The sequence below is a fragment of the Phacochoerus africanus genome, chromosome 9 (assembly GCF_016906955.1).
Source record: "Phacochoerus africanus isolate WHEZ1 chromosome 9, ROS_Pafr_v1, whole genome shotgun sequence".
NCBI classification, from domain to species: Eukaryota; Metazoa; Chordata; class Mammalia; order Artiodactyla; family Suidae; genus Phacochoerus; species Phacochoerus africanus.
Window position 1 is genome coordinate 32727906 of NC_062552.1, and position 21016 is coordinate 32748921.

General features: G+C 40.2%; 1 protein-coding gene and 1 pseudogene across 10 annotated transcripts in view; one reads left to right on the forward strand and one right to left on the reverse strand.

Annotated features, from left to right (window-relative positions):
• FKBP5 (FKBP prolyl isomerase 5) overlaps window positions 1–21016 on the reverse strand; it is a 105322-nt gene that overhangs the window by 57334 nt on the left and 26972 nt on the right. For 5 of the 10 annotated variants that reach the window (XM_047794414.1, XM_047794415.1, XM_047794416.1 and 2 more), the window contains 2 exons: window positions 9659–9784; window positions 246–390 (listed from right to left, as the gene is read on the reverse strand). In XM_047794414.1, the coding sequence (XP_047650370.1) occupies window positions 246–390; window positions 9659–9784 (271 nt within the window). Of the gene's footprint in view, window positions 1–245; window positions 391–9658; window positions 9788–21016 lie in introns of those variants that run through there. The other 5 variants (XM_047794411.1, XM_047794418.1, XM_047794413.1 and 2 more) reach the window with 2 other exon arrangements.
• Window positions 4459–5384, forward strand: LOC125134896 (transcription factor A, mitochondrial-like; annotated as a pseudogene).

The following is a 21016-nucleotide window of genomic DNA, read 5'->3' on the forward strand; positions in this document are numbered from 1 at the left end:
TACTATCAGTCCAAGTGTCAACACAGTTAAAAAAAAAAAAAAAAAACTTACTATTATTATGAAAATAATTTTAACATTATGGATCCCCTAGTAGGATATCAGGGACCCTCAGGGATCCATGGACAACATTTTGAGAACTAGTGCCCTAAAATATCTTTACTTTTGCCAAGGATAGGCTCCACTAGCTCCTATATAAACAGCAATAAATCTAAGCAAAACATAACTCAAAAAAAATACCCTCTTACCTTTGCCAAGACTAAAGACAAACGGTTCATTCCTGTCATGACTGGAATCAAACTTCTTTCCATTTGACAATTTTCCTTTATAATGGACATAAACTTTGTCTCCAATCATTGGTGTTTCCTCACTATTCCCCACTCGTTTGACAATCTAGAAAAAACAAATGTCAAGAAAACGGAGAATAAAAAGGTCGCACAGTCCATCCCACATCACTCAGGCAGCTTTGCAAACAATTATCCGTCCTTTCTAAATATCAAAACAATGTGAAACTCAAAGACTAAAATTTAAAAATTTTTAATTAAAAAAAAATTTTTTTTTGTCTTTTTGCTATTTCTTGGACCGCTCCCGCGGCATATGGAGGTTCCCAGGCTAGGGGTCGAATCGGAGCCGTAGTCTCCGGCCTACTCCAGAGCCACAGCAACGCGGGATCCGAGCCGTATCTGCAACCAACACCACAGCTCACGGCAACGCCGTATCCTTAACCCACTGAGCAAGGCCAGGGATCGAACCCGCAACCTCATGGTTCCTAGTCGGATTCGTTAACCACTGGGCCACAACAGGAACTCCATCCACTCGAAATCTTTAATGCTAAATTTGATTTTCTTGCTAATCGCCCTATTCTCTCAAAATAATTAACCAATAGCTCCTGTTTCGTTGGTGTAATGCCTCATGCTTTGACACAAAAATCTCTCAAAACACAGAGCAAGCCCATGTACAAAATGAGTTAGACCAAAGACATTAATGGACTTCCAAAAACATTCACGAAAGAAGTCTAGGAGTTCCCATTGTGGCTTAGCAGTAAAGAACCCAACAAGTATCCATGAGGATGTGAGTTCCATCCCTGGCCTCACTCAGTAGGTTAAGGCCATTTAAGGCTCATGTTGCTGTGAGCTGTGGTGCAGGTCCCAGACTCGGCTCAGATCTGGCATTGCTGTGGCTGTGGCGTAGACTGGCAGCCATAGCTCTGATTCCACCCCTAGCTTGGAAACTTCCATGTACTGTCCCTGCAGTTCTAAAAAGCTTTAAAAAAAAAAAAAAAAAAGTCTGAAGCAAAATTTCAAAGCTGAGATTTTTATTTCTCTCCTTTGCTAAAATCATTAGCTTTTGACTAGATTCCACTAGTTTGGTTTAATTTCAAAAAGCCCAATTTCCTGATATAACAGGTTTTACTTCCTACTATTTGAAGAATATTCAATGTGTAAAAAAAATAGTATCACTGCAGAGCACCGATATGATACTAAATAACTGGTTTTCTAGTAAAGGAAATGAAAACGTGCCAAGTTGAAAAATATTTAACTATCATAAAATCCAGTATATTTATTTTGTTCTTGGCAGAGCAAGTCACTAATGCAGTGGGTTAGTTCTGGGAAAAGAAAATCAAATCCAGGCATGTGTGGTGTAATTTACTCTGTCAATCACTTACGCCAAATTAATCATTTTTGTTAGATAACAGAGTGTGGTAGCTAATGTCCAATAAACATCTTTTTTGAGGAAGAGTCTGATTTTTTAACTAAAGAATTCAATTCTTTGCTTCTAAATTTTTTTCAGATGTGTCTTCCTTGCCCCACCCTCATATCAGCATATAAACACCGTGAACTTGGATTCTACAATTTTCTTAGTTCAAAAGCCCAGAAATTCTAAAGGAAAAAAATATATATTACTGCAACTGTCAAAAAAGTTTTTTGAACTGATCAATGAATTCAGTAAACTTGCAGGATTACAAAATCAACATAAAGAAACCTGTTGCATTTCTACACTGACAACCAAATATACGAAAAATAAAAACACAGTCCTGGAAATGCAAACCAAGACCACAATGAGGTACCACCTCACATGTGTCGAGATGGCTATTATCAAAAAGTCAAGAAGTGGAGTTCCCATTGTGGCTCAGCAGGTTAAGAACCTGAATAGCATCCATGAGAATGTGGGTTCAATCCCTGACCTCACTCAGTGGGTTAAGGAGCCAGTGTTGCCGTAAGCTGTGGTATACACTGAAGACACTGCTCAATTCCATGTTGCTGTGGCTGTGGTGTAGGTCGGCGGCTGCGGCTCTTGATTCGATGCCTAGCTTGGGAACTTCCACATGCTGTGGGTACAGACCTAAAAAAAAAAAAAAAAAAGTCAAGAAGTAACCAGTGCTGGTGAGGATGCAGAGAAAAGGGAACCCTTGCACACTGTTGGTGGGAATGTGAACTGGCACAGCCACTATGGAAAACAGTATGGAAGGTTCTTCAAAAGATTAATGGTAGAAGGGAGTTCCTGCTATGGTTCAACGGAAAGGAATCTGACTAGTAACCATGAGGACGCAGATTTGATCCTTGGCCTTGCTCACTGCGTTAAGGAACTAGTGTTGCCGTGAGCTGCGGTGTAGGTCGCAGACTCGGCTGGGATCTGGCACTGCTGTGGTGTAGGCCGGCAGCTATACCTCTGATTTGACCCCTAGCCTGGGAACCTCCATATGCCACGGGTACAGTCTGAAAAAGACAAAAGACAGAAAGGGGGGGGCACAAAAAATGAATAGATATTTTTCCAAAAGAGACATACAATTGGCCAAACAGGTATATGAAAAGATACTCCACATGACTAATCATAATGGAAATGCAAACCCAAATCACAATGAGATATCATCGCACATGGGTCAGGATGGCTAATATCAAAAAGTCAAGAAAGGAGTTCCTGCTATGGCTTAGTGTAAAGAACCCAACTAGTATCCATGAGGATTCAGGTTCAAGCCCTGGTTTCGCTCAGTGGGTTAAGGATCTGGTGTTGCTATGAGCTGTGGTGTAGGTCAAAGACCCAGCCTAGATCGACACTGCCATGGCTGTGGTATAGGCCAACAGCTGCAACTCCAATTCGACCCCTAGCCTAGGAACTTCCCTATGCCATGGGTGCAGCCCTAAAATAAATAAATAGATAGATAAAAATGGCATTCCAAAAAAAAAAAAAAGTCAAGAAATAACTGTTGGTGAGCATGTGGAGAAAAAGGAGCCCTTGTCCCAGTATTAAACAGCCATCATGGAAAACAGTGTGAAATTTCCTCAAAAAACTTAAAACTACCATCTGATCCAGCAATCCCACTTCTGGGTATAAATCTAAAGGAAATGAAATCACCCTCTCAAGAAGATATATGCATTCCCGTGTTCATCGCAGCACTATTCCCAACAGCCAAACCATGGGAGCAACCTAAGTGTCCAATGATGGATGAATGGATAAAGATGTGGTGTACATATAAAATGGAAAAATATTCAGCCACGAGAAAGAAGGAAATCATAGCATTTGTGACAACCTGGATGTACTTTGAGAGCATTGAGGGCTAAATGAAATAAATCAGTCAAAGAAAGACAAACTGTGTGATATCACTTAGATGTGGAATCTAAAAAAAGCTCAACTCACAGAAACAGAGAGAAGGATGGCTGCCAGAGGTTTAGAGGATGGGGGAAAATGGGGAGATGTTGGTCAAAGGTACAAACTTAGGGTTTTAGGATGAATAAATTCTCAGGATCTAATATGCACAGCATGGTGACTGTAATTAATGACACTACATTATATACTTGAGAGTTGCTAAGAGGACAGATCTTAACTGTTCTCACCATGAAAAAGAAATAATAATTATCTGAAGTGATGAAGGGGTTAACAGCTAACCCTACGATGGTAATTATTTAAAAATATATCATCACACTGTATACCTTAAACTTAATTATATCTCGATGAAGCTGGGAAAAATACAGTTTAAAAAGTTAAACCAAGCTATTTAAACAAACAAACTCATAGCTGCCCTTTTAGAACTCAAAGGCGGAAAAAGAAGTTTGAGAAAAATAAATGTAAAAGAAATCGCATGTTATTCTAAAACTGCTAATGTTCGTGAACTGCGTGCAATCTTTGGGAGCCTGAGCCCCACAAAGAGGGAATCTGCATTTCTAGGCCTATAAGCCAGCAGCTGGGCATATGGAATAAATGACCACCAAGGAGTCAGAGAGCTGTTCACATCTGCAAGTGATACTGTGGTATCACATCAGATTTCCCCAACAAGATGAATTTAGTGCATAAATCTGGCATTGTCTTAAGGATACAATCTCATCTCAATTCATTTTAAAAATGTAAACTCGACAAAATTTTACCTTCCTGGGCTGGTTTCTGACTTCCCATATCTGTCTTGGTCTTTTAAAATATACATATACACATATATATCTCATAGCTAATACAAAAAAAAAAAATAGGGCCTTGCAAGTGGCAGACATGATAGCAAACCCATGAGGGTTGCTCGCAGGTTCAAGTCGTCCTTGTGGGGGTTGCTCTAATGTGCCAGGGCACTATACAAGATGGGCCCATGGTCAGTGCTTTGTCTGGGGGTGCAATGGCTCTTCTCTGGAGTGTGTGGGGTGTGCTGAGTACCCTGGAAAAGTCAGGAGTGGACCTCTGTGCAGGTTATGGAAGTTAACTGCACTCTCCCTTCAGTTTTGTGTGTGTACTAAGACGGTTTTCATCCAACTTGAATGGTTATCCAAAGACGCCTGTGACTTCATACATTCAATTTTTTAAATTGCTGAGCTATGGAAGGAACTGCTTGATTCAGAGAAAAAGATATGTGAAATGAACATGCTTACAGGGCAGACTGGCAGGCATACAAAGAGATAAACAGAATCTGAGCACAACTCACTCCAAGTCAAATGGTATCTTTGGAAAAAGAAATCATGCAGAAGCGTTTAAAAAAGGAAACATTAATTAAAAAAAAAAAAGAGAGAGTGAACAATGTTTTGGAAAACCAAAAAGACCCTGCTCAGTTTCTAACATTTTTACAGCTGAATGCTATCAAGAAGCTGAGGTACATCACAGGTAAAGCTGAAAACTGTAAGAGAAAACTGGAAAAATCTCTCTAGTTCTCAGAAGCAAGTACATATTCAACTTGCTAAAGGTGATAAAGTTCATTATCATAATGAAATGAAATATTGGGAAGAACAAATGGCTGTAGTTGAATACGAGGATCTTATATGTTGCTCAATGAAATACTCAGCAAAAACTGACCCTGAAGAGTATTAAAATAGAGACTGAGTTACGTTCATAAAGGACAGACACAAGAAGCCAATGAGGGCTCAATACCTGAGGCTACCGTAAAATCAGAAAGAATAAAGTTGGTAAACATCTTACATTCAATTCCTTTTCTTTAGATTATGGACTTGTGCCAGTTCAACACATTTTTGTCCTGGGGTCTTGCTTTGCAAAACCCAGTTAAGAGTTCAGAATTTATTTTGTATTAAGAACTACTGAGCACCAAAATAATCCATGGAATGTAGCAGTGAATCATTTTACTTTTGTCAAAGGTAAATCAGACTGTGAAGGGTTTTTTTATACTTGATGACTATGGAAAGAGTATTGTTTCCTTATCTTATGGAAGCAAGAGTTTCTCATTTAAAAGTGTCTCCCGGGAGTTTGCTGTGGCATAGTGGAAATGAATCCAACTAGTATCCGTAAGGATGTGGGTTCAATCCCTGGCCTCACTCAGTGGGTCGGGAATCTGGCGTTGCTGTGAGCTATAGCGTAGGTTAGGTCGCAGACAAGGCTTGGATCCTGTATTGCTGTGGCTGTGGGGTAGGCCAGCAGCTACAGCTCTGATTTGAACCCTAGCCTGGGAACCTCCATGTGCCACAGGTGCAGCCCTAAAAGCAAAAATAAATAAATAAAAGTGTCTCCAATTTTGTAGAAGCCATAGTGGTTTATGGTAAAATTGTGCATTTTTGTGTGTCTTTTTGCCTTTTCTAGAGCTGCTCCCTCAGCATATGGAGGTTCCCAGGCTAGGGGTCTAATCAGAGCTATAGCTTCTGGCCTATGCCACAGCCACAGCCACAGCAACCTGGGATCCGAGCCGCGTCTGCAACCTACACCACAGCTCACGGCAACGCCGGATCCTTAACCCACTGAGCAAGGCCAGGGATCGAACCCACAACCTCATGGTTCCTAGTCGGATTTGTTAACCACCGGGCCATGACAGGAACTCCAGATTGTGCATTTTTAAAAGAGCATCCAGACCTCATCTTGGTAAATTCCAAGTTCTAGGTATAATTCAAGTTGCGGTCAGAATTGATGGCTGTTCACAGAAGGGATTGCTGATGTCAGCTGCAACTTTTATAACAGGGATAGAGGAGTTCCCTGGTAGCTCGACGGGTAAGGATCTCGTGTTGTCACTGCTATGACTCGGGTTTGACCCCTGGCCTGGGAACTTCATATGCCATGCACAAGGCCAAAAAAATAAATGAGGTTTGTAAATCTTCGTTTTTTGTTTTTGTTTTTTTGGTTTTTTTTTTTGCTTTTTAGGGCCACACCTGCAGCATATGGAGGTTCCCGGGCTAGGGATCTAATCAGAGCTACAGCTGCAGGCCTACACAGCAGCCACAGCAATGCCAGATCCGAGCTGCATCTGCAACCTACACCACAGCTCACGGCAACGCTGGATCCTTAACCCACTGAGGGGGGCCAGGAATCGGATCCACATCCTTACTGTTCTTAGTCGGATTCATTTCCACTGCGCCACAACAGGAACTCCAAGGTTTATAAACCTTTTCCTCATTATCTTTTTTCCTAAGGTTAAAAACTAAAAAACTATGTACCAGATCTATGCATATTGTTTTATACTGCATTGAATAATAATTTAAGTGTGTCCTAAAAAAACAGTTAATAAGAGAATACTATAGGCATGGCACATGCTAAATACTTCATGTAATCTCAGTAACTACGAGGTAGGCAGTATCATTACTCTAATTTTACAAATGAGGACACTTCATCACAGTTGGGTTACTAAATTGCCCTAGGTCACACAGTTAATAGACCTATTTAATCTTAACTAAAAGCCCAATGGTGAAACCTGAGGCTCTAGACAGCGATAAGTAATAAGATTTAAAGAGCTTATGATCTCAAAATGTTTCTTACAAGCCTAAAAATTTTATTAGATTTACTCCCTGGAACAAAGCAGGGCCTGAGGCAAGTTGGGGGCCTGTGTTCTCTGTACCAGTGCTCTGAAAAGATAAAAGAAGAGAAGAGAAGCAAGGAGGTGCTGAGAACAGGCCCTAGAATTTCCACTGTCCCAAGAGGCATCCTGGAGTCTGAGATGAAAAGTCCTATAGCTACAAGGCTGAGAAGCCCTCTGAATGAAGATACTACGATGTATACATCTACAGCATAAAGTCCTTATTCTACAGGTGCAAGTCTTCAAAATTTGGCCTGCCGTAACGCAACCTAAGAGTAAAACATGTATATTCAGGCACAGAAAAAAAGCTTTCACACAAGCAAGATTAGCCAAAACAAACTAAAAAATTCTCATTTGCTACTGATAACACAAGGAGATATTAAAACTCAGCTGAGTGGTAATAATTTAGAATGTGTAAGAGAATCTTTTCAGCAGAAGAGAAAAAATTAATGATACAAAACTTGAATGTATATACAACAACAGTGTATGAGAAAGGCAACTTAATATGACTGAAGCCCCTTAACCTCTCTTGCTTATATGGAATAAAACACACATATATATCTTCTATATATAAAAGGAAGAATCAAAAAGTGCCCTGTGGGAGTTCCTGTTGTAGCTCAGGGGTAACAAATCCTACTAGTATCCATGAGGATGCAGTTTCGATCCCTGGCCTTACTCAGCAGGACAAGGATCTGGTGTTGCCTTGAGCTGTGGTGTAGGTCGAAGACATGGCTGGGATCCTGCATTGCTGTGGCTGTGGTATAGGCCAGCAGCTGCAGCTGTGATTCAGCTGCTAGTCTGGGAACTTCCATTTGCTGCAGGTGTGGCCCTAAAAAAAAAAAAAAAAAAAAAAGGTTCTTTGATCATCTCAATAGACCACTGTGCAATACAAAAAACTCATGTGTGAAAATAATTACAGAGTGAAAAAAGTGTTTTTAACAAGGAAAGCTAATTCAAAAATGAAATATATTCTCTGATGAAACCTCAAAAAAAATCTTTGCTGCACCCAGGAACACTGTACATAAAAAACAAAATCCTTTGAACTCAAAGTTAGCTTTTGTTTTTATTTTTAAAAAGCCTTTTGAAAACTGGTGTAACCACTGTGGAAAACAGTATGGAGATTCCTCAGAAAACTAAAAACAACTACCATTTGATCTAGCAATCCTACTCCTGGGCATCTATCCAGAGAAAACCATGACTCAAAAAAACACATGTACTCCGATGTTCATTGCAGTACTATTTGCAATAGCCAAGACATGGAAACAACCTAAATGTCCATCAACAGAGGAGTGGATCCAGAAGATGTGGTACATATACACTATGGAATATTACTCAGCCATTAAAAGGAATGAAATACCAGCATTTTTAGCAACATGGATGGACCTAGAAATTATCATGCTAAGTGACGTCAGCCATACAATGAGACACCAACATCAAATGCTTTCACTGACATGTGGAATCTAAAAAAAGGACAGACTGAACTCCTTTGCAGAACAGATGCTGACTCACAAACATTGAGAAATTTATGGTCTCCAGAGGAGATAGTTTGAGGGGTGGAGGGATGTGCTTGGGTTGTGGGATGGAAATCCTATAAAATTGGATTTTATACAACTACAGATGTGATAAATCATTTGAGTAATTAAATAAATAAATAAATAAAGCCTTTTGAGAAGAGTTCTCCTGTGGTACAGCAGAGCCTTAAGGCTCCAGTGTTGTTACTGCTGTGGCATGGATTCCATCCCTAGCCTGGGAACCTCCACATGTCATGAGCACAATCAAAAAAAAAAAAAAAAAGTCTTTTGAATCAACCATACTTTAACAAAAATTTTTAAAATTAATTTTAAAAAACAATAAAAAAAGGCAAGTTGTCAGAGTTCCTGCGTGGCACAATGATATCAGCAAAGTCTCTGTAGCACAAGGATGCAGGTTCGATCCCTAGCCAGGCAGAGTAGGTTAAAGGATCCAGCACTGCTGCAGTTGCAGCACAGGTCGCAACTGTGGCTCAGATCTGATCCCTGGCCTGGGAACTTCATATCGCTCAGGGTGGCCAAAAAAAAAAAAAAAAAAGAAGTCAAGCTGTTATCAGCTAGCTTTCACATACTTAAGTATTATATTAAAATAATAACTCATTTACACACTGAGAAAAGGGAGAGAGACAGCCTTTTGCAGTCAGCTCTAACTTGGGCCTGAACCACAGATGGGCATTTCCTAAGATATATGATTTGGGGCAAGTTAATTTACCTAGCTGGCCTTCAGTTTTACCATCTATAATCCACGATTTAAAATAAACCTCAAGTTATGAAGATGAAATGAGAATTTAGCTGTAATGTTTGGCACTTAGTAAGCCTCAATAAACATCATCCACCGCCAGTCAAAAATGCAAAAGCAAAAAAAGATTTTTATTAACAATCTTTCCAGATAGCAAATTTCCCTACATGTCATTCATCCTTGAGGCCTCACCTTTAAAACTCCTCTATCTTTTTTGGAGGTAATATCCTCTCCCTGTTCAGCAACAGCTGCTGCTGGGCTTTCTCCATTGTTCTTGGCACCTTCATCAGTAGTCATGGTCTCTTCCAAGTAGAAAACCTGCTGAGAAGAAACATGTTTCAGCTAGGAAAAATGTCACTTCTTCATGCATCTTAAAATGCCCCTAGGAACTGAGCATTACCTGACCCGAGATTTTGGGGCTGGTAAGGTTAAACAATGAAAATGAAAATAAAAACATCTGCTACGAGCATGTATTGATGTCACGAAGCATGTAAATCAAACACCATCCAATTCTCCAATTTCCCATCCAGCTTTGGGATGATTAGAGAGCAGCACAAGTCAGGTTTGGTGGTGATTATATTCCTTAGCGTGACTACACGTTGAGAACCAGTCCTTGCAGAGCTCTGAAAAGTCATATTCTTACCAGAGAATTAAGAACTTAACAGGTGATCTGATAAAAGAAGTGACAGTACATCGCAGTGGTAAACAGCACAGGCCATAGAAAATGACAGAGCCCAGACTAAGTCCTAGCTCCAGCGATATCTGTTCGACATTTGCACACTTAATCCCACTGAGCCTCAGTTTCACATCCGTGCAAGAGACATATTTTGTTCATAAAGTTACTGTGAGGCATTAATGAGATAAATGTTAAGAGACTAGCATGGAGATATAACTAAAATATAAACATTTACCATCATTACTATTGGGTCTTTTATGAAGCTACATTTTTCACTTCCTGCTCAAATTTCCTATAGAATGAGGTTGTTCCTTACCATGGCTTTCAAGACCCTCCACAACAAGATCCCAACCAACCTTTCATATCCATCTTGCACTACTTTCTAGGAGTTCCTGCTATGGCTCAGCAGAAACAAATCTGACTAGTATTCACAAGGAAGCAGGTTCGATCCCTGGCCCCGCACAGTGAGTAAAGAACTCAGCACTACCATTAGCTGTGGTGTAGGTCACAGACGTGGCTCGGATCTGGCATTGCTGCTGCTGTGGCTGTGGTGTAGGCCAGAGCTGCAGCTCTGAATTGCCTCCTAGCCTGGGAACCTCCATATGCCTCAGGTGTGGCCTCAAAAAGCCAAAAAAGGATTTCCCATCGTGGCTCAGTGGTCAACAAATCTGACTAGGAACCATGAGGTGGCAGATTCAATCCCTGGCCTTCTCAGTGGGTTAAGGATCTGGTGTTGCCATGAGCTGTGGTGTAGGTCACAGATGTGGCTCACACCCGTGTTGCTGTGGCTGTGGTGTAGGCCGGCGGCCACAGCTCCGATTAGACCCCCAGCCTGGGAACCTCCACATGCCGCAGGAGCGGCCCTAGAAAAGGCAAAGAGACCAAAAAAAGGGGAGGGGGGAATGAACTACTTTCTTCATGCAGCTCATACTCTAGCCAAACCAGACCAATTCTCCCGTAACAACCCCCAGGCTTTCCCATTTCCATGCTTTTGGCGAGTTCCTTCGTGGCTCAGCAGTAACAAACCCAACTAGTATCTATTTCCAAGCTTTTGTTCACTCTTCTTCTTCCCTATTCTTCCCACTCAAACACTCCCTCCCTGATACCAACCTCGATCTTCTGCAGTCACCTGCCCTTTTCTGCACTTCCTTAGCATGCCCCTGCATCTGTTGTCTATAATACATTCATAAGACACACTTGTTGGATTTAAAGGATCCTTGAGAGCAGAGCCATGCTTTGTCCATATTTAGATTTCTTAGAACACCTCTACCCTTTTTTTCTGTTTGGCCACGCCCATGTCATGCAGAAGTTCCTGGCCCAGAGGTCAAATCTATATCATAGCAGTAACAACACCAAATCCTCAACCGCTAGACCACCAGGGAATCCACCTCTACCTTGCATATTCTTAAGACAGGAAGCTCATGGAATCTGGAGCTCTTTGTAAGCTGTTTGATGTTGCTTACTTTTTTGGGGGAGGGGGTATCTTTTTAGGGCCGTACCTGCAGCATATGGAGGTTCCCAGGCTACGGGTTAAATTGGAGCTATAGCCACAGCAATGGATGTTGTTTAACTTCTCTAGGTTTTTTCCTCTAATAAAAATAATATCTTCTCTCTTTTTTTTTTTTTTGTCTTTTTGCCATTTCTTGGGCTGCTCCCGCAGCATATGAAGGTTCCCAGGCTAGGGGTTGAACTGGAGCCATAGCTGCCAGCCTGCGCCACAGCCGCCAGCCTGCACCACAGCCACAACAACGCAGGATCCAAGCCACACCTGCAACCTACACCACAGCTCACGGCAACACCAGTTCCTTAACCCACTGAGCAAGGCCAGGGATCGAACCCGCAACCTCATGGTTCCTAGTCGGATTCATTAACCACTGAGCTATGATGGGAACTCCTTTCTTTTTTTTTTTTTTTTTTTGGTCATATCTGCTTTCATAGAGTGATCTTCTGGATGAAACCGTATAACATGTGCGGTAAAGTATACTATTTCTTTCCTTTTTTGGTCTTTTTTTTTTTTTTTTTTAGGGCCGCACCTGTAGCATATTGAGATTCCCAGGCTAGGGGTCTAATCGGAGCTGCATGTGACCTACACCACAGCTCACGGCAACACCGGATCCTGAACCCACTGAGTGAGGCCAGGGATCGAACCTGAGTCCTCATGGATACTAGCCAGATTCGTTTCCGCTGAGCCACTACAGGAACTCCCAAGTATACTATTTCAACGTCAGCTCTTATAATTACTGTCAGTCACCTAAATGACAGACACTTTCACACAAGTAACAATAGGCTGATGCACAGACAAAACAAAACACAGGTCATTGGCTGCTGCCATGATGAATTCCATGCTGCTCTCCTGGTTGAGCAGGGAAAATAATATTATGCTAATAATGGACTAAGGCTCCCTAAGTCACCTATGGGACCTTCTTGCCTACTCAGTTAAAAAGAGCTATTTGACATTTGTGAAAAAATCTTATACTGATACAACTGATACTTAGAAAACTAAATATAGTTGATACTGTTTTAACTCATTTCCAACTGACCTAAATTCACTTCAATGTCAACAAAGATACAAATCAAATTTTGCTGTGCCCAAAAAAATCTTCAATGAGAACACAAAAACCAGGGGCTAAGCCCCTTGGCTTTATTTTTTAGAACAGTTTATGCCAAACACAAAAGATCCAAATGCTTGGCTCAGGATAAGGGAAAGGCCAGAACAAAGTGTTCTCAAACAAATAACAACAAAATTAAGTACCTCGTTGTTGTATGTGATGTTGGGCAAGATAATTAGGAAAACTAGATGGGCAGGGTTGGTTCCCAGATTCTAGCAACCTAGCACTTACAAGAGACTTCCCTGATGCATGGAAACTTGAAAAAGGCACCTAAAAAACTGGGGGCGGGGGGAGATCTTTTAAATATTTTGGAGACCATGGACTGTATCCCTGGAAAAATATATATACAAAAAAAAATTTCCTGGGGCTCTGCACATACATCGATATCCATCAGTAAACCTCTGCGGTAATTGGATTAAATCAATCAATAAAAACATCAAGTGAAAGGTTATTAGGAAACAGGATAGCCACACGGTCTCAAAGCATGAAACCTACAGATTAGTTATTTAAAAAGGATAAGAGGCTTTTCAATGGAGAGATCTGACAAACCTCCCCCAGCACAGTCATCTGCATTATGACCAAACTCTGTATCCCCTATCTTAACACAGACTGTTAATGCCATTGTGCCTCCTCACAGAATGTAATGAGAAGCATACATGTGGTATTTCTACCAAAAATGTTTAACCTGAAACTACTCATGGAGAAAAGACAACTGGCCTAAACTCACAATGTTGTTATGAAACACAAGAAAATTTTTTTAGAAAGTATAGGGGCCTGTTCTCATTTTAAAAAGACTAAAGGGACACAACAACCAAATGTAGGCTAGTGGCTACAGCTCCGATTCGACCCCTAGCCTGGGAACCTCCATATGCCGCGGGAGCGGCCCAAGAAATAGCAAAAAGACAAAAAAAAAAATTTTCTTTTGGTTCTAACCCTTGCCCTAAAATTCAAATAAATAGGGAACCTGTAACAAGCTTAATAATTTGCAAGCTTAATAAATCTCACTTAATGAAGGAATCTGTTCCTCACTTTTGGTTCTAACACTTGTAAAGATACACATAATCTCTGCAATCGCAGAATGACTCTGTGTAGTATCGAGTCCATGTGAAAACGAGTAGCATAAAAAATCAAAACACAAAGATAAAAACAACACTAAAACTCTGTTGAATTTTCAAAGGCAGATAAATCAGGAAGAATGAAGAAACAAACTGAGCCTTCCAATTATTTCCTCTTAATTCCAGTTATGCCATTTGGGGGTATAATTTTTATAAGCAAATAATACAAATAAATCAAGGAAAAACTTCGTCCCTGATCTAGTGTTACATGAAAAAAGGCCATAAGAACAGATAATTCCTAAAGACGTATTAAGACACACTGAGAAAGTTTTCACTTTTTCATGAGAGAGTATTTTCTTCTTTCCCCTACCCCAGGTTTATTTTGAATTTAAAATCACTATGTAGCTATGGATATTAATCTATGATAAAGCTCACTGTTCTGAACTGTCCAAAGGGGGAAACTACTGCCTAGTGCCTCTGAGAGGGAACACAGTTCGTTCTGTTATGGACATGCCAGACAAGAGTGCACTCTCCAAAGAGCTAGCCGGCAAACACCTGAGACACGAGAGAAAAATGAGATTAGGCTTCAAATGTCACCAATAGGGTACTGAAAACTTCAGTCGACATAACTAAATTGTCATATTCCCCCAAATGAAAAATTATTGTAAAACTTTATTCCCTAATTAACTATGTATATTACTCACTGTTCTCTTTGTTAAAACAGAGATCTTGTATCACAGATTTAAACAGAAGAGTTTTCAGAAAGACGACAAAAAAGAATATAGGAACTGGCTCCTTTGTTAGAAGTACAGAAAATTACAGCAGCAGCAGCCTCTCTAAGTACTATAGATGTCTGGGCCATAAAGGCTTTCAGCCTCCTAAAACTAAAACACAAAAGACAGACAGAGAACACAAGGAAGTAGGTCTACATCAGGGTTGTAAATGAATGCAGTATAAGCGTATCTTAATTGTGAAAATATTCATGTAAGGATCAACTGGAAAGTCCTCGTTTACTTTCAGCCCCAGGCCCCTCTCAAACATTCAAGTCCAATAACACAGGAGTTTCAGCAGGAGTTATCTAACTGTAGACAACATATGTACAAAAGAGAGATAAAGATGCATGCAGAAGAAACAAGATCACATATACAGACTACACGTCTATATGAAACTGCATGCTATATTTATTCACCCACTTTCTCCCAGTTAATCTGCTTCCTCCACATTGGGGAGGTGGGGGGAGTGGGAAGATGACCAACAGTACTCATATATATGCTCATCTACCTTCCTCTTTTAAGAGAGACCTACAAGAAGATACGCAAATAGCCAATAAGCACATGAAAAGGTGTTCAACATGATCATTCCTAAGGTGAATGCAAATCAGTCACAATGACTGTACTACTTCATACCCATGAGAATGGCTATCACCAAAAAAGGAAAAATGACAAGTGTTGGTGAAGATGTAGAGAAACTGGACCCCTCATGCATTGCTGGTGGTCCTCTATGGAAAAGTCTGATGGTCCTTTAAAATACTCAACATAGAATTACCATATGATTCAGCTATTCCACTCCCAGGGACGTACCTAAAAGAAGTAAACGCAGAGACTCAAATGCAGTAGTCCTCACAAAGCCAAAGAGTGGCAAGAAATCCAAGTGTCCATAAACAAAATATGGTATGGTATGGTATGTACTACTACATAATATTCTTCAGCATATATTGTGTGCATATATGTATTATATAATATAGACTATTATTCATCTATAATAGGAAATTCTCATACATGGATGACCTTGAAAACATTATGCCAGGTGAGCTAAGCAAGATACAAAAGGACAACTATTATACAATTCTACTTATATGAGGTACTTGGAATAGGCAAATTTATTAAAACACTGTGACCTCTGGAGAATAAGATTTGGGAGGATAAGAAGGAATTTTCACTTTTAAAATTCTGTATCACTTAAATACTTTAACACTAAGCATATATTACTTTCATGATTTTTTTTTTAGTTTAGGAGAAAAAGATGAAAAGACTTCATGGTTGCACTCAACAGAACTTTTTATTCTTTCTGTCCAATTTAATTCAAACATTCTGGAGTGCCTCTACATAAAGGAAGCAAACCTGGTTAACCAGGGGTGCTTGTGAGATATCCAGAAGGCGTCAAAGACGAGGCCTGCCCTCTGGAGAGAAGTGTGGGTGACAGTCTATACCACTGAGTTATCAGATTCTACAAGGTAATTAGGATAGAAGTATAGCTACAGTTACTACTAAGTAAAATGGTGGTCCTCAAACTTTTAACATTCCCGCCTCCCTTCTGATTACTAGGTCTTGTAGTACAGATAAATAATTTCTAACTCCATAGAACTTACACTCTGGTAAGGGTAAATACAGTAGGAGTGAGCCTCTACTCACGTTTTGATAGAAAAATTAAATTTATACCTACGCTACAGTGATAGATTATTAACTTGAGATGGTTCTTTAGGACCAGTTTGATTCCAAGCCTGCTGATGATTTCTTTTTTTTTTTCTTTTTTTTTTTTTTTGCTATTTCTTGGGCCGCTCCTGCGGCATATGGAGGTTCCCAGGCTAGGGGTCCAATCGCAGCTGTAGACTCCGGCCTATGCCAGAGCCACAGCAACGCAAGATCCAAGCCGTGTCTGCAACCTACACCACAGCTCACGGCAACGCCGGATCCTTAACCCACTGAGCAAGGCCAGGGATCGAACCCGCAACCTCATGGTTCCTAGTCGGATTCATTAACCACTGCGCCACGACGGGAACTCCTGATGATTTCTAAGAACAGGCAGAGGTTAACATATGGCAAAAGGTCTATAGATACTACATAGGCACAGAATGTGTCCTATTCTTTTTCATTTTTTTGGCTGAACTCGTGGCATGTGGAAGTTCCTGGGCCAGGGGTCAAACCCATGTCACAACAGTAACCAGCATTAATTCTGAGGTTTATCCCCTTATATACTGTATTAGTTTTCTACAGCTGCCAAAACAATATCACCAACTTGATGGCTTAAACTATATACACTTATTATCTTAAAGTTCTGGAGGGCAGAAGTCATCTGGGCCCAAAGTCTTCTTTGTGAGAACTGAATTTAATAGATATAAGATTATTCATACTATTCATTTCTTGAGTGGACTTTGGTATTTTGCATCTTTCAAGGAATTTGCCCATTTCATCTAAGTGTCTAATGTACTGACATGAAGTAAATCATATTGTTCTTTTACTTATCCTTTTAAAAACTAGGAGTTCCTGTCGTGGCGCAGTGGTTAATGAATCCGACTAGGAACCATGAGGTTGCGGGTTCGATCCCTGCCCTTGCTCAGTGGGTTAAGGATCTGGCGTTGCTGTGAGCTGTGGTGTAGGTTGCAGACGCGGCTCGGATCCCGCGTTGCTGTGGCTGTGGTGGAGGCCAGTGGCTATAGCTCCGATTCGACCCCTAGCCTGGGAACCTCCATATGCCGCGGGAGCAGCCCAAAGAAATAGCAAAAAGACAAAAAAAAAAACAAAACTATACTATCTGCAGCTTTGCTGACCCTTTCATTCCAGATGTTGATAACTTGTCTCTTTTTTCTGATCCAACAGGGTAGAGGTTTATGAGTTTTATCGCTCTTCTCAAAGAGTCAGCTTTTGATTTCACTTTCTCTACTGTCTTTCTGTTTCACTGTTTTTGGCTTTTAACTCATTTCTTCTGCTTAATTTTCTCTTCTTTTTTTCTAGTTTCTTAAGGTAGAAGCTGAGAACAGTGATTTGCAACCTTACTTTTTCCCTAATATAGGCATTTACTGAATTTCCCCCTAAACATTACTTTATCTACATCCCACAAACTATGTTGTGTTTTGATTCAGTACAAAATATTTTCTAAATTTATCTTTGATTGTCTTCCTTTGACCCATGAGTTTCTTAAAAATATGTTCCTAATATTTAGGGGTTTTCCAGATATCTTTGTTATGATTTTAAATTTAATTCCTTTTTGGTTAGGGGACATACTTTTTTTTTTTCCTGCCTTTTCTAGGGCAGCACCCATGGAATATGGAGGTTCCCAGGCTAAGGGTCTAATCTGAGCTACAGCTGTCAGCCTATGCCACAGCCACAGCAACACCAGATCTGAGCCACATCTGCGACCTACACCACAGCTCATGGCAACGCCAGATCCTTAACCCACTGAGCAAGGCCAGGGATCCATTCGTTAACCACTGAGCCATGATGGGAACTCCTAGACGACATACTTTTTGTGAATTTTTTTTTTCGTCTTTTTTGTCTTTTTAGGGCTGCACCCACGGCATATGGAGGTTCCCAGGCTAGGGGTCCAATTGGAGCTGTAGCCTCTGGCCTACGCCACAGCCATGTGGGCTCTGAGCCATGTCTGTGACCTACACCACAGCTCCCAACAACGCCGGATCCTTAACCCCCTGAGCGAGGCCAGGGACCGAACCCACATCCTCATGGATGCTAGTCAGGTTCGTGAACCACTGAGCCACGACGAGAACTCCCGTCTTAATTTTTTTATTTTTGTCTTTTTTGTACTTTTTATGACTTAATTTAAAATTTATTGATATTGCTTTATGGAACAAAATGTGATCTACATTAGTAAATGCCCTGTGTGCAACTGAACAAAATGTATGTTCTGCTGTACCAGGTAGAATGTCATATAAACGTCAATTAGGTCAACTGGTCGATAATGTTGTTTAAATCATCGCTAATTTTTTGTCTACTTGTTCTATCAGATATTGAGAGGTAAGGGAGTGAAACCTCCAGCTATAATTATGGATTTTTCATTTCAGTTCTATCAATTTCTGATTCATGTATTTTGAGGTTCTGTAATTAGGTGTGTTTTTAGAATTATTAAATTCAACTTGATAAACTGACCACTCTACTGTATGAAATAACCCTCTTTTTTTTTTTTTTTGTCTTTTTGCTATTTCTTGGGCCGCTCTCGTGGCACATGGAGGTTCCCAGGCTAGGGGTCTAATCGGAGTTGTAGCTGCCGGCCTACACCAGAGCCACAGCAACGCGGGGTCCGAGTGACATCTGCAACCTACACCACAGCTCACGGCAACGCCAGATCCTTAACCCACTGAGCAAGAGCAGGGATCGAACCTGCAACCTCATGGTTCCTAGTCGGATTCGCTAACCACTGCGCCACGACGGGAACTCCAGCCCTCTTTATTTCTAAAATCTAGTTTGTCTGAAATTAATATAGTTATTTCAACTTTCCAGATTAGCATTAGCATGGAATCTCCCTTTCCAATCTTTTACTTTTAACCTATTTGTATCTTACTATGTATCAGACATTTCTTATAGGCAACATGTAGTTGAATCCTGCTTTTTTACCAAATCTATTAAGCTCCCTCTTTTAACTAGATCATTTAGATGATTTATATCAATGTAACAATTTATATAGTATGATGTAAATCTTACATCTTGCTATTTGTTTTCTATTTGCCACCTCTCTTTGTCCTGTTTTGTGTTCCCTTTTGGGAGGAGAAAACCCTTAAGTCTATAGTTTTTGTCAAATTTGGTAAATTCTGACCATTATTTCTTCAAAAAATTTTTTCTGAACCCCCCCAACTACAATTATATGTATGTTAGACCACCTAGAGTTGTCTCACAGCTCACTGATGCTCTATTCATTTTTTTCTAATCTTTATTTCCTGAGTTTTATTTTGGGGTGTTTGTACTGCTATGGCTTCAAGTTTACTAATCTTTTCTCCTGAACTGTCTAATTTGCAGTAAATCCCATGTAACTCACACATTGAAGTTTTCACCTCTATACGTTCAATTTGGGTCTTTTAAATATATTTTATAACTGCATTTAACATTCTTAATCTTTCCTCTACTTCCTTGAACATACGGAATATAGTCATAACTGTTTTAATACTTTTGTCTAACCAATTCTATCATCTGTGTCATTTCTGGGACTATTTTTTAATTTTCCTCCTCATGGACTGCATCACTGTTAAGTCCGATGTTTTTGACTAGAAGCCAAATATGAATTTGACCTTTGTGAGTGCTAGATATTGTTTTTCCTCCAGTTTTATTGAGATGTAACTGATGTACAACACTGTATAAGCTTAAGGTATGTAGCATAATGATCTGAGTTACCTCATGAGATGATCATCACAGTAAGTTCAGTGAACACCCACCATCTCGTGTAGACACAAAATTAAAGGAATCAGGAAAAAAAAATCTTCCTTGTGATGAGAACGCTTAGAATTTACTCTCTCAATAACTTTCCTATATAACATACAGCAGTGTTAATTATATTTATCATGTTGTACATTACAGCCCTAGTACTTATTTATAACTGGAAGTTCATACCTTTTTTGTTTTTTTGTCTTTTTGTTTTTTTAGGGCCACACCTGTGGCATATGGAGGTCCCCGGGCTAAGGGTCCAATCGGAGCTGTAGCTGCCGGCCTATGCCACAGCCACACTGATCCAAGCCTCCAAGCCACATCTAAGACCTACACCACAGCTCACAGCAACACGGGATCCTTAACCTACTCAGCGAGGCCAGGGATCGAACCTGTTCCTCATGGATGCTAGTCGGGTTTGCTAACCGCTGAGCCACAACAGGAACTCCTGGGAGTTTATACCTTTTGACCCTCTTCATCCAACTCCCCCCACCCAGCCCTCCACCTCTGATAACCATAAATCTGGTCTCTTTTTCTATGAGTCTATTGGTTTGTTTCTGAAGTATAATTGACCTACAACTCTTATGTTAGTTCCTGTTAAACAAAATAGGGATACAACATTTCTCTAAGTCTAGTTAGGACAGGTCACCAAACAAAGATATTTCATAGTTACTGACTATATTCCCCACACTGTACGTCACACCATTGACTCAGTTTTTTTTTTTTTTGCAACTGGAGGTTTGTATCTCACTCTCTCTCATCTATTTCTTTCCTCCTCCCTCTTCTCCCCCCTGGCAACCACCAGTTTGTTCTCTATATCTGTAATTCTATTTCTGTTTTGTTATGTCTGTTCATTTGTTTTTAGATTCCACATGTAAGTGAAATGATATAGTAGTTATCTTTCTCTTATTTCGCTTAGCACAATAAGCAAATCGTCACAAATGGAAAGGTTTAGATCTTTTTTTATGGCTAATATTCCATTGTATAAAAATACCACCATTTTCCTTATCCATTCATCTACTGATGGTTAACTAGGTTGCTCCCATATCTTGGCTATTGTAAAT